Source organism: Pelmatolapia mariae, linkage group LG7 (assembly GCF_036321145.2).
Source record: "Pelmatolapia mariae isolate MD_Pm_ZW linkage group LG7, Pm_UMD_F_2, whole genome shotgun sequence".
NCBI classification, from domain to species: domain Eukaryota; kingdom Metazoa; phylum Chordata; class Actinopteri; order Cichliformes; family Cichlidae; genus Pelmatolapia; species Pelmatolapia mariae.
In genome coordinates, this window is record NC_086233.1 from 22,053,218 (window position 1) to 22,068,476 (window position 15,259).

General features: G+C 37.4%; 1 protein-coding gene across 1 annotated transcript in view; it reads left to right on the top strand.

The window, feature by feature from the left end:
• The window catches only part of LOC134630782 (astrotactin-2-like), a 280,317-nt gene that overhangs the window by 71,416 nt on the left and 193,642 nt on the right, over positions 1 to 15,259 (top strand). Inside the window, exon 3 of the mRNA XM_063478441.1 lies at positions 14,001 to 14,427. Within this exon, the coding sequence (XP_063334511.1) occupies positions 14,001 to 14,427 (427 nt within the window). The remainder of the gene's footprint in view (positions 1 to 14,000; positions 14,428 to 15,259) is intronic.

Below are 15,259 nucleotides of genomic sequence, written 5' to 3' on the forward strand. Positions count from 1 at the left end.
ATGTACACATACCTCCACAAGATGTTGTGAAGGGGTTTTCTTAACAAAAGAAAGAATGCTGTGACCAACCACTTTATAGTGTTGCTGATTTGGGCAGTGCTTTACTTCTTTTGAAGAATGTACCACATTGTGGCTTTTTGCTATGTCTCTGACAGGTTTATTTCGTTGTTTTTTGCCTAATGATTACCTCCTTCACTCTTTGCACCTTAGACTGAGGTACAACATTTAACATTTTGACTCCAGATCTTTTATTCTTCATTTTTCATGAAAAAGTAAAGGAACAGACCTCAACCGGCCAATTGTCCAATTAGTGTGGAGCCTGTGAAAATGGGGGACTAGATATGAAAATGTAAAAACAGATTTAAAAATCCCCTGAAGTGGTGTACAGAGGGGAAAAAAATAAAGAAAATATGTAACATATTACGAAAAAATATAGACCTCATTATGCACAACACTTAGCTGTCCCCTCTTTCACACACACAAACACACACAGAGAAAAGGTAAGTAGGGCTTTAAAACACAAACTGTTGTAGTAGAGTACTTGTTTGGCTGGGCAAAGTGTCATGACCAAAGCGAATTAGTTTTCTCAACATTCCCAGTTGTACAGCAAGTAAAAGAGGGAGGAAGCTATTTATAGTTTACCTTTGGAGAGACAAAACTCAAGTGGCTGCATCTCCCCATCTTTGGTTTTTCCCTTTTTCTTCTCACTATTCACTCACCTTCATCCGTCTCCGTCTGTTGCCTGGGTAACAGTAACTGATGGAGGCTCGGAGTTTTGGGGGACAAAAGAAAAAGTGTGATGTGGATGAGAGAGGCTTATTGAATAACCTTGTCCATGTATGTGAATGGTTGTGTGCGTGCATGTAGAGATGCTTTCATGATGTAATATGAGAGAGAGTGCGTAGAAGTGGACAATTGCTTACTTATGGCTTATGTGCGGAGTGCCTGCACGTCTAGATGACAATTTAATGTAAATGTATAAAATGGCTTGAGCAATGAGCTATTGTTTGTAAGGTTCTTTGTATGTGAGTGGATGTAAATTTCAGTTCTTAGAACATGTAAATTGCAGTGCATTACAGAGAACAATCAGTAAAGCAGTTTCTTTAGTAATGCCTTAGCTGCAGGGACAACATCTACTAATTTCAAGCTCATTTCTGTTTCTATAACTGGAATGTACTAGATTTATAGCATTTCATACTACAAGCCACAAAAGTTGAGAAGTTCTTAGGGTGCACTGTCTTGTCCTTTTGACACTTTGGAGGAATTTGAAATCCAAACCTACATGAATCACAGCCATACTAAAACTAAGCAAAGCTTCAGAGCAAGCAGGAAGACATTCACTGCTAGCGAAAAAGGTTTCTTTTGCTGAAGAGTGTCGTTATATATTGATGCATCACTTTAAAGATATGTACTCTTGGGTGGCAGACACATTTTTCTCCTTTCCTCATTCTGTATCTCATTATTGATTAATCCCAATTCCTGCTGTTCTTTTAATGGCCCCTCAAAGTACTGTAACTGGAAAAATTCCCTTTAATATATATTTGAGCTGCTTGTTTTCCTCCCTTCAGTGCTAATGATAGCAGATGTGTTTTATTCAAAGCCATTAATGACTCAAGCACCAATTTGAAACATCTGTGCTATTTGAATTGGATTTGAAAGTGATATTAAGACCCCTGACATCTATTAGCATTCTATAGGCAATCGCAATCATTAGATATTTTCTCTGCAGGATGGTACATTTTTATTTCCCCACCTTCTCCTAAGCCAAATTTAAAGGCAAGTCGGGTCAGGTCTGGGCTACAGTAAGTGTAAGCAAGTGTCAAAATGCGCTCTTTACAGGACATGAAATATACTTTGTGGAGCTGGCATTGAACTGAGGAGACATTGCTGTGATATGTGAAGCAAGAGAAGAGACCAGCAATAGGGTGTTTGGGGGGTGGGGAGAGCGGGAGTGAGGGTGAAAGTGAGTTTTTGATTGCATCTGGCACAAATGGACAAAGACTACCTTCCCCTTCAGCTGCTGGCGCTCGCTGACAGGTCTACTCGCGCAAGCTGTTGTGGTAACACTTGGCCGACAGCTGCAGATACAAATAAAGGCCTCACTTCAAGCGAAACGACAGGGGATATAACAAGGGCTGAGGCCCCAGCTGCCTCTGATACAAGTAAACGGGCTCGAGCACCCTAACATATAAAAGCATCTATAATCACACATAGCTCCGTAGCACCCGCCAGCTTTCAAGGCAAGAATATGTCTTTCTCTAGCAGGAGGCAAAGTCATTTATTTTTCAGATTTAGCCTTGTGTTTTATTCTGTTAAATACCACACAGTTGTCGCTGATGTCACCACAAAAACAAAGTAGTCCTAGTAAACCTAGTAAAAAAATTAGGGACCAACAAAAAAATGTGTGTCAACCATTATTTTCCCACATGCTGCTCTTTACAAATATGTACCATTGTCCACACTGTGATGCTTTTATCCTTACACAAGAAAAAATCCATTCTCTGACACTTTCACTACTCAGCCTTTGCTGTTTTTTTCAATCAAAGTCACCCCAAGAGTCTCATTGTTCAGACCCTCTCACTACCTTCTTACCAACAGCTTTAGCAACTCAGGCCCCATGTACACTAACAGCACTGCAAATATTGGCAACACATTTCTAATCACATTTTTTATTTTTTTTTTGCCATGCTACAGCAAATGAAAGAGCCATAATGTAGTGTGGTTGAGTGAAGGGGGGGTTTGAAAGTGGGGTAGGCATTGTAGAATTTTTTATTCATTTTTTTTCCAGAAGTACTAATTTCCCGCAGTAATGAACAGGCAGCGGTGCATGGTCATCAGGCAATTATATTTGGTTACCATGCAAACAGTGAGCATCACGGGATGTTATTATACTGAGAAATAGACCCAGGGTCCATGACAGTGGTAGTGAAATACTAGCTATTATCTAAATGCAGAGACATTTTTAAACATGCGTAATTTTACAATACACAATGTTTTAGTTTTTTGGGGATGCTCTCATGGGTAGAACATTCAATTATCCTTTTTTTGTTGGTTTTTCAACACTTTTTTTCTGGTTGTTTTGAATTGCAGTTTAAGGGATTCCATATCATCTGATTTATGCTGCTTATTTTGTAACGTGCAAAACTACCTGAGCAAAATGTCATCGTTTATACATTAGGAAAAATAGAAGGAAATAATAAAAAAATATAACCGAATGCCTTTGATACATACCATTGGGGTGCAATGGTATATACTTCCAGAGCTGAAAGAAAAAAATAATACCAAAGTGACAAAAAACTGCAGATCCTCTAGGTGTCCTCTAGGTTGTTGGTTGACAGGTGTCCAAGGAGTCTGCTAGGCCTTATCCACTACTCAGAGTCACTGAACTGGACTTCGTCAAAGTGGCATGACCCTATTGCATCTGACTAATATTCTAGCTTCCCTAAAGCAGTGTTGCCAACTCCTCTGTAAGGAAAATCGCTATTCGCTGTCCTAAAAGTCGCTAATTGACATCATCGCCTAATTTGCATAATTGGTTATGCTAATGTAATTGTAACCTACGTTGTTGGAGAGAGAGAAATAACATCGTGGAAGAGACATAAAGTGAGTAAAAAACGTCCTAAATGCAGTTAGAATTTATTTAGAACTACAAATTAAATTTCTTTTAGCAATTATTGTTTTTTAATGTCACAATTCCAACCCTGCTCCTTTATCCGGGCTTGGACCGGCAAAAGTGACCTGAAATTGGCACTCTGGTGTAGTTACTTTGTGTGTGTGAGTGTGTGTTTATAAGTAGTTTTAAACCTTGTGATCCACAAAACAGCATAACAGTAAAAGAAGAACTGACTGCGTTACAGTCAGTGCGGGAGCAGCGGCTTCGCTCATGCGCGATTCATTTGCCGTATGGACGCATAGGTGTGCACATCTCCTGCCCTGATAGCAGCTGGGGGAGGACTATCCTCTGCCTGTGAGCGCTTTGGCACGGGTGCGGTGCCCACGGCAGCACCGCTGCTTGTTGAGAGTAAGAGCGATACACGTTTTCACGTCAAAAAGTCGTCATAAATAAGTCTCCAATAATACCAGAAAAAGTTGCCAGATTTGTCGCTAGTTGCTTTTTAGAAAAAAAGCCGCTAAGAGGTTCTGAAAACTCGCTAAATATAGCGACAAAGTCGCTAAGTTGGCAACACTGCCCTAAAGTGTGTATTCCAGTTGTGGTGAGAGAAATTCTAATTTTTTTAGTGAATTAGTTAGAATAATTAGGTGATCTGTGCATTACTATGTTGCACTTCTCCAGTTTATGAATGCAGCTTGCTAACTAAGCAAGCTAGTGCTAGCTAATAAAATAGCACTGGTGTCTTCTGGCTAAACCTATTTAAGGTTCATGAATTGCAGACAGCATGTAGGTTTGAACTCCACTAAAGAACAAACAGAATGGAAATAAAATGGGAGATAAACACAACAGTAAGGGAAACCAAAACAACCTTTTTGTAACTGCTCATCTGCGGATCTGATATGTTATTTATCTGTGTACTCTAAGGTCTATAATGCAGACCTTATCATTTAGTAAAAGACTGAAGAAGAAGATCTCTCAGGTAGATTGTTCATCTAGCTGAAAGAGGAAGTTGTGGGTGCAGGGTGCTAAAGGTCTTCCTTTAGGTGAAAGTTGCAGTGCAGGTGGGAGGAGTGCAAATCACCCCTAATTCAGTGGTGTAATTCACAAAGCTACGGCTCAAGGTAGCATTATCTGCCATAAAATCTTTTCCCTCTGTGTGACAGAGCCCTGTGGTATGTTAAAGGCGAAGACAGAGAGGCGTAGTAATGAAGGGATAGGAGAAGGGATAGGATCTAAGACAATGTAGGAAGGGGTTGGGAGAAAATGATGGTAACATGTATTCATTCCCATGGAGAGAAGGACAAAATGGAAAGGTCGACCTGGTGCTTTCCAGTTAAGCTGTAGAAGATTTTAATTCAGTTTTCAATCACAGTGTAATCAGATTTTATGATTAGGTAGGGACTTTTGGTCACTGTAATTTCTCTAGTGATTTACATGGCTCGAGCTGAGGACTGGACTGGAAATTATTTTTCACTTTCGAATAGATTTTTTCCACTTCTATCAAAAATCTTTACCTTTCCAGTCGATTTAAAACATATACCTTTGCATAAGCCTTATGGAATGTTATTTTTCAATTCATAGTTCTCAACAACAGCACAAGTCTATGACAGCATGTAGTCTTAATCCCAAATGACTCTATGTTCAACAGTTTGTGCATACTGTTGAACATCAGAGCTTCCCCTGACCTAGTAAGTGAATGATTACATTAATTAATTAATTAATGATCGAGACAAGCAGCTGTTACATACACTATAATGCCACTGATAGAGATTTGTACCATATAATTCATCCACTTATTTTAGGAAGCCTGCTATGCTTTGCATTACCAGGAATGAAAGAATTACTATAAGTATTTCTTAATGAAACCCAGTAATAGACAGGCATGTGATTTCCAAGGTAAATAATTAGAATGGGAACATTCATCTTGTCATTCACACTGCAACTTCTACTTGGACATAGAGAATGGAGAGCAGCTGCTAGGGCACATGCCACTTTAACTTCCTGCTGGGAGAGAGGGATAGTAGGAACAGATACTGCGCAGGGAGGAGGTTGACAAATAGAAGATGGTGACAGAAAAAAATGGAGTGAGAGGGAAATGATGTTTAGCCTTTGCAGACTCTGTGTGAAAGACAATGGCATAAACACAAAAACAGTCCATTCAAGCAAGCCCAAATATATTACAAGTACATACAAGTAAATATACAAGTAAATAATATTACAAGTGTGTTGTGATTGTGGTTGTGATAGCTTGAGTATTGTCATCTGTGGGATAATGCGTACATGTGATCTCTTTGTTCTTTAATCTTGAAATTGATCAATCTTTTGACTGCAAGCAGTTTAGCTTGTGAGTATTTCAGTGTAATTTACTCTTAAGTATGCAATAAAGGTTGTTGTAGTCCAACCTTCCTTTGTAGCAGGAGGTGGCTGATTACTGGGGTTCAGTGAGCCACTGCCTCTCCTATGCACAGATGGTGGCTAAACCACAGAGCATGTGTTGCACGTGTTGGCTCTGCATCGTGTTGTTTCACTGCATAAAGAAGCTTATTAGGATCATTAGGGAGTTATGCTTGTCAAGTACACATAAAAGTCAAAAATTTAAGGCTCTGTAGGAGCTATTGAAGCAAGAGAGTGGAGAGTGGTTCAAGTGAGGGGGCGAGAGAGAGACGGTGGAAGGCTCAAAACTAATCAGATATGTAGTTATTAGATATTTCTTTTTACAAAGATAAGGTATTTACAGTTAATCTTTCTTTAATCCTTTACTTTTTAAAAAATATGTAATGTGGTAAAGCATCTGGTTAGACATCTGCTGTTGCAGATTACTTTTTCCTATGAATGGGCCAAAGAGAAGTGACACATCTGAGATATCCATGGTGACAGTGCTATTTTGGTCCTCAACAGAAGCAATGCCATCAGATTGAGAGTCGTATGAATTTTACAGAGATTAGATAGAACAACAGAAATTGCTACATACTTTGATATTGCTATGCATGCTTGAGTGCAAATCTGAACACCAAACTCAAATGCAAAAATCACAATAAATGCTGACAATGCATTTTATAAGGAAGCTAGTCAAAAAAAGGCTCTTGTCCAAAGACTTCGGACAACATGCGAAATAGCCATTTCACTCATTCTCCGTGATGTCTTCTCAGGTAATAAAAGTAAATATGCTGCGCTTATCATTTATGAAAGTGTAATAATGAACAGGAAATTGCAGTGGAAATAGCGTATGCAAATAGTCTGATTTCTTAGCTACATTATTACAACACATCATCTGTTTATCTCACCACTCTTAAGAAGACTGACAGCTCAGATTAAACAAACAAAAAAAAAATCTGACAGCATTGTATTGTATATTTTAAAGCATAACAAATCCCTGACTGGGCATGTTGCTGCTCCTTTCATTAGCTCTGTTGTCTGTAATTAGTCAGTGATTGAATATATTTAATGCACATTCACTACAATCAAGATTAATAATAAAGTCTAATGAGATTTTGTTTTGGGGTTCTTAACCTCTCGACTGTCTGCTGCTCAAAGTAGTCATATTTTTTCCAGCCAAATATGTATGATGCCACCATATTCAAGCTCCCCTGTAAACTGTCTCGATTGAGCTTTTTTTTTTATTTATTTATTTTTTTTTAATAATAGTGAAATACATAAACTGCTTCCTGTGTCCATATCGATTTAGAAGACACAGACATCTTCTCTAATGTACATTCAGTATGAATATTCATGTATGATTGCATGATTATAAGCTGAAGTTACTCGGTTTTTTAGCTTTACTCTGTTTTTATAAGATGGTTTATAACCACAAGCTAACATCTAAAATTCATTCATGTATTTGGGGTTTTTAGCATCTTTGTCTGTTTTCTCTTCATTACAATATATAACTCAGTCACTGCAGTGAAGTAGTTTTATACATTTATGTATTGCATCAATTTGATCTTTATCATTTTTCCCCCCAGATTTTCAGATACATTCTGAAGTTGTACATTTTGACTAAGATCGGTCATCAGCTGTTTTTGTTATATATAGCAAACATCTGCTTGTTCGTTCAACAGGCCAGGATCTGGATTCAAGTACACAGTGAAGCTATGAGCATATACCATTCAGACATTCCCATGGGGGGCCCCTGGATGATGGTGATGGTGTTTCCTAGTGTATCAAAGGGTCCTTCATTTAACATTGCTTATACAGTTGGAATAAATTAATGGTGACTTGATTTAGAATGCATTCTGATTCTGGGTATGTGCACACACACACGCACACACACACACACACACACACACACACACAGACTCTCTCTCTGAGAAGATTTACAGATGGCCTCTTTATATTTTAAACATGTAATCTACCTTACATACATGCCAATATATGTGTCCTATTTCTGGGGTATTAATTGTTAAAAAAAATGTATCCAAAATATTAGGTTTCTGCATGTTTTTGTTCTCCTGTAATTTAAAATGCTAGAGTTATAGTCCACAGTGGTGTTGTTAAAAATGTTTCCTTTTAAATATGTATAATAGAGGATTTCAGCTTTCATAGAATGCTAAGATTCAGAAAAAACCCCCAAAACATTTATTCTAGAAGCCCTGTGATAGGTTGTCTCTCTAGTGTTTACCCCGCTTGCTGTGACTGGCTCTAGCACCCTCATGACCTCATGAACTGTATTTCGTTACCCTGTATTTGTACATGTCTAATGTCAATAAAGTTGAATCCTAATCCTAATCCTAATTGAAAAATCTGGAACTGGAAAATACTGGATGGATGGATTTAAGAATATTTCATGTGTTGTTAATTAAAGTGGTATTGCATATGCATACCAGATTCTAGTAATATGGTAGTAGTGTTACAATGGTGTTGCATTGCAAGTTAACTATATGAGGCCATGATGAAAAGAGGGTTGTTCCTGTTTGTAGTGAAATCAAATCAAGAAAAAACAAGTTAAAAAAGCAAAAAACAAACAAAAAATAGATCTAAGAATCAGGATCCTTTTGAGTTTATGGACTTTCAAATATTTGATTATCTCTGTTTAATTCTTAGTTTGCTTAGTGTTTATATCTGCTTCTTTGTTGAGTTCTTTGTTGTAGTAGAATATTCTTCCCTCACTTCCATCCTGTTGTGTCAGTTCCACTATATTGAGTTCATTAATGTCTGGATTTCCCCATTTAGTTAATACTTCTCTCTTCCTGTTTTATTTAAATAGTTAGAGTTTTGTTTTACCTTCCCTCCCATCTCATTGTCCTTGATTGCTTTTACCTGCATCTTGATACCCAGCTGTGTTCTTGTCTACTGATTGCCCTTCTGTTTATATACAGTGCTGCCTTCCCTTTAGGCTTTTTCAGTGTCTGTTTACATTCTCCATGTGCTGCTTATGCCTGTAAATACAGTTTATAGTTCCTTTTTTCAATTTATGTTTTACTTTTTGAACTCTTTAACAGCCTAATAAAACTGCTTGCTTTTCGTTGAATCCAGTTTGCCTGCCATATCACACTCCACACAGTCTGCATAATCTGTAGATTGTAACAGTAAGATAAAAAAAATAAATGGGTGTGTCAGTGGTGCAAATAACCACAATTCAACATGAATTTCCAGTTAATAAAAAGGAACTGACTCCATGTCACTTGGTATATTGTCCAATCTATTCAGTTCAGTATTCTGCTTGTCTTTAATCAGTTTCCTCTTTCATGCAATATTCAAAAATGGCTTTTTCTCATGTGTTTTTATTCTTAGTTTCTTATATATGGCTTTACTTTGCTTTACTTACTTAACTGTTTGTTTCTGATATAGTCAACTGTCAACTGTGCACCATATTTCTTCTTATTTTTCTTCTTATTCTTCTTATTTTCAGTCTTACTTCTGGTTTTCCTTGTACATATGTTTTGTCTTCTTTTTAGTTTTTGAACACACTGAACTTTAGCTACTAAATAACAGTAAAATTATGCTTTTATTTAACTGTTTTGACCAGTTTATTATAAAAGATATACACGTTTTTCACAACTGGAGGTGGTGTTGTTTGCAAGTAACATGCACTATGTGGGCAGCATTCGAGGTCTTAGGCCATTCTGTTGGTGGAAAGATTTTGTAAGACGAGGTTGTGGTATATTGCAGTCCCTGATTCCAGAATGTCATAGGTTTGCTACATTAATTAGAGACCCTAATAGTTGTCATTAGTGATAACAGAATGGACTCGCATCTTCTTTTTTTTCCTCACCAGTATATTATATGGCTGAGTCAATCTCCATCAATATTGGTAGGTACACTGCCAAACCGTGTCAGAGCATGACTTGTGGCTTATAAACTGCCATAGGTCATCCTCCTGAGACGTTCTTTTCAATGCCGACCATACAGTAGCAACATAGTTGCATAGAAGCAAAAAGCAACAAAACTTAACATCCGCAATCTCTGACAAATGTTGTTGTCATTGGTGTTCTTATCTACTATTAAGAAAATTAGATTAGCTTTGTATTGGTTTGCTGTTTGGCTTGATTTTTAAAACAAGAGCAACATTTGTAATTATTACACAAATGGTTTATTTGTTATTTTAATTTTAAATATTGTCTCTTTGTCATTTATCATATTATTGATGTGTGTTTTATTTTCATCCTAAAGGTGGGAATACCTTTTTAAAAATTAAAGATGTATATATCTGGGGATAATTATGTTAATTTTTAGGTAAAAGAGTTTAGTCAGGGTAAATTTGTTACTTTCTCAATTGGGGAAAAAAAAAAGGTTTGTAAAATTGTTTAATAATTCAGTGCTGGTGTCTATAGCTATATTCAATTCAGTCTGCTGAAGAAAGGGAATAAGGAGTAAGTGAGAAGGGATGTAATGGTGGTAATCAAGCTTGACAGGGGAACATGAAAGGAAGGAGGGAACATGATCTAGTAGCTAGTACAGAGAAGACGTGAGGTTAGGGGAATGAAAGGCAAAAAGAAAATGGGGCAAGAGCAAAAAGACTAATAAAAAGCTAAAGGGTGATGTTACAGAGAGAAAAGTAAAAGGTAAAAAGAAAGAATAATACAAAGTAATTTAGGAGCAATAGAAAAAAGAAATGCAAAGTAAGGAAAATAATCACGAACTGCACTAAATCTTCAGAAAAGTGTAGAATTATGGGGCTCCCAGCCACTCTCCTTCCTGTAAAGTCATTTAGGACTAAAGCAGCAGGGATTTGTAGGGTTTGAAGATGAACACAAAACCCATTTTCCCTCATGGCTACATCTGCCACTATGAATTTATATGGCTGTTGTAGTGAAGAGTAGAGAAAAAATGTGATCAAACATGAGGGAGAATGGAAACTGAGAGACATATAGTAATCAAGCAAGAGAGAGAGAAAAAGTGGGAACAGTGGGAAGTGCAGAGAAAATTGCTGTGAGATTAGATGATGAGGGAAATTTGAGAGAGAAAAATAGAAAGGTAAAGAAAAAAGTATTTGAAAGACAAGTTCACCAATGCAACTTTTCAGAGAGTCTTCCAGTATTTTCCAGTATTTCCATAATAGTTGGTGATCCAACATGATGACAAGCAGTACTTACCCAGTGAAATCTAAAAATAGGCATTAATTAAAACATACCAAAGTGAAATCAATCTCTCACCTTATGTCTCAGGAAAGCATTGTACTGTGAAACAATAGAGTCTGTAGTTTCTGTCATGTTCATGGACGCGTGCAGGTTCTGTTAACAAAAACTGGAGGAGCACTTTTTTTTGGCTGTTTGCACGTGCACATTGCACAAGCCGCAAGCAAAATGAACAAGTTACACTGTGATTTATCATCTCAGCAGAAAGGTTTTCTCTTGCTAATCACGTCAGCATACATGTGTGATGTTGAGGAGTTAAAGTGCAGTGTGAATAAACTTTTTATAACTCCTTTAAGGACTCCTTAAGGACAACTTTCACAGAGATGGTTCAGATGATGAGAGGAGACATCAGCTCTCGACAAAAAATCAAGTTCAGTAGGTGCAGGCTCCGCTAGATATTTTCATATTAGCACATAATCACTTGCTTGACCGGATGTGCTAAGTTTAACTAGATATTTTGATACATACATCCATCAAATGCTTTAGTAATGGTTTTTAATCCCTCTGTGGACCTCTGGAGAGATCTATCATTCCACACAGTGCTCAAGCCTTTTATTTCAGCTCTGAGTTTTTCCGTTGTTATAAAAATATATCTTCTTATGCTTTTTTTATAAATTCAAAGTTTTGGCCTTTTGTCTGTTTTCCCATTTTTCAGAGATATGTTCTCCTCACATGGCAGCCGCACTACAAAAAATACCACAGAATATGATGGATATCTGTAGACCTACTACAACAACAGGAAATACAATTTCTCTCAAAACCCAGTTTCACTTGTAGTTTCCACAGTGTGTGGATATCAACCACTTGACACTTCATTATAGATCAGCAGATTTTTTTTTTTAATTTAAGTGGGATAATTATGGGTTTCCATGGCAAACTATGTTATACTATATAGATCCACTGTAGAGTGTGTAATCACATTTTCATAAAAAGTGACAATTAATATTTTAATTTCACTTTAAGTGAATGTTAATGTTGAGGTGAACTAATACCTATCTATGTAAATGTTTTAGGCAGGATTTTATCCATATTATTTTAATTTTTGACAATCATTTAATGGTTGTCCTACCAAACCATCGAATGTGACACCATTATTACCCTGTGCCTAAAATTAAATGTAAGTCTATTTTTTTTTCCTGTTGTTTAGAGGAAACCATTGCAGACGAAAAATACTAAGGGGAATTTGAGAATATATTTCTCCAAAGCTGCCATCCTTTTGGAGATTAATGGACAAGCATGTGTATGATACTAGTCCTCTCTGCTGCCTTACCCCCTCAGCATATTTGATTTATGGACACTCGGCAGTGCATGAGTTCTAATTTGAAAGGGGTTTGTTTTCAGTCATGAAGATGGAATTTTAAATGTTGTGATGAATGAACCCTTGTGGTTTTTATTTATTACTCTGTTGTGGTGTATTTTTTTTTTTTTTTTTGTGTGTGTGTGTGTGTGTGTGTGTGTGTGTGCATATGATTTTCTGTGTTCCTATTTGTGCATGTATATGTGCATGTGCCCGTATAATTTTGTAAATATAGTCGCACTGTTATTTATGTACTTGGAAAAGTGCTGACGCTGTGTTTTCTGTCTGACATTATAAATTTATCACCCTTAGGTAACTATGTCTTGCAGAATTCAATATTACGTCTCACCTATTGGGTGCCAGTGTGAAAAATCAAAGAATAAGTCATGCCCTCCGGTACTTTCAACCATTCTGTCTGTGCATATGGATTTACGTTATCATCCAACAACTGCGTATGGCGCGGTGTTTGATGTTTCTGTGGTCAGATATTGAATGAACCTTGGAGAAATGTGATGCTCCTTGGTGAATTTACAGGGGTATAGTAAGGGCTTAGGGAAGAAAGAGAGGGCAAAACAGGCTAATAACCTTTGTGTATTGGTATGTGTGCTCATTCCGAGGGGGGTTGAGATGCAACATTGCTACAAAGAAAATTATTTATGCTGAACTGCTGTCTGTAGTTGTTAATGAGACTTCAAATAAGGAATGGAAACAGCAGTGGCATGTACATAGTATAATGCAAATCATTCATTCACTTTATTGATTTGATTTGCAACTCATGATGTAAAATGATTCCTGAGAACTGCAGAGTTTGGTTTGTGGTAGTTTTTAGTATTATTTATTTTTTTTGTGTTTTATATCTGCTGTACATGTTCAGTTCAGTCCACTGTATTCCATGTGCCGAATACAGTGTGTTACATGTATCTGTAGCCTTCCTATCTTCTAATGGCTTGCTAATGTCTTCATTGCTACAGGGCTATGCTCTGTTTTCTTCCTCTTTCATGTATAAAATACTTTCGCCCCTCATCAGCTTGTGTTGTCTCATAGAACATAGAACATAGAAGCCTAGTTACCATTCATATCAACAAATTGAGTATACATACATTAAATTTGTGAAAATGTGACATGATTGTTGTTGTTGATCAAACTTGCAATATCCTTTTCTCCACAATGTGAGATTATTGTTATTTTTAAAGACTGGTACAAATAGACTTTCTCAGAACTCTGTTAGCCTCATGTTGCTTTGAGAACTCTCATGTCAAAGTGTTGATTGCCAGACCTCCTTTATTAGCTGGCAAATTGTGCTAATTGGCATTCAGCCTAATATAACTGGCACTGAGGCGGTGATTATAATTGTTATTATAAGATGTAAAGCCCTCTCTTTATTTTGCAGTTTGTAAAATTAAAGCTGGTTACCAGTAAAATATCTTAAGTTCTCTGAATTTGCTCTCATTAAGAGTTGTCGTTGTGTGCCTTCCTGATATTCAGTCTTTTTCTCCTTTGTTTTACTTTTATCCAGGGAGGCCTCATAGCACTCCTCCTCCTAATCCTCCTTTTCACCCTTGTGCTGTATACCCGCCATCGATGGTGCAAGCGTCGCCGTATCCCCCAAAAGAGTGCAAGTACCGAGGCCACACATGAGATCCACTACATTCCCTCCGTTCTGCTCGGACCGCAGGGCCGTGACAGTTATCGGGGTTCTCGAAGCACACACCAGCATGGCAGCTCTGTCATTGGAATGCCTATTCGTGAGACTCCAATTCTTGACGATTACGACTGTGATGACGAGGTGGACGCAGGTGGGCACTCACTTAACTCCACACCCAACCAGATCCACAACAAGCTTAGTGATGGGAAGGTCCTAGATGACTATGGAGTTGGCATCCAAGGACATCCAGATATGATGTGCAAAGAAGACGATATTAAGCATAATTTTGACAAACGAGGTAGGTTGGTTGTCTGAAAGACATTCTCCTTGAAAATGAAATTAGAATTATGGAAATATGAACATTGCACGCATGAAATTGAGATTTATGGGATCCCTGTCATATTAACTGCATGATGTTGGTTTTGTTCCTATCGTGCAGCTGTGAGCAACATACTAAAAAAAGAAATGGCAGGTGTCATAGGAAATGTGTCGTGCTCAGTGGTAGCTATGCTGCTTTTATGAGCATGTTTTGTACATCCATGGAGTCTCTCTGTGCCAGGTGCTTAGATTACTCAGCATGGACATTTCACTTGGCTAAGGCCAGCCCACCCATGTTGTTGATTGCACAGCATGTACTGCTTATATTTTTTCAGAAAAATAAGTAGTTTTATATAATTCCTGCCATCGTCTAACATTCGCAACAATACTATCTTTAAGTTGGTCCTACTGTTTCCTACTAAAATAAGGAAGCCACAGTCTCAAACATACACTGCTGCTTCTTGGCTGTCATATCCGTCCATTCACCTACTATTTGTATCAACTTCAAATCTAATATACTGTCATTTAACATCATTTGTGAAGGTCAAGTGACAGAGGCCACTTGTCACGTCAGTTAAATGCTGACTTGTGTCAGTGGGCGGCCTTTTAATCCCTGGTAAAAAGAGTCATGGGTCTCCACTTTGAGCAAGATAAATATGTTTCGTATAAAGTAATGATAAAACTTTTTTTAGGCAATAAAATGTAAAACTCCACTGCAAACATCGTAATTTCAAGCTATGCATAAAGTATTCGTTTACAGTACCCTCACAAACCTTCTCTGTTGGACCGCAATAACTAATTGTAGGGTTCCT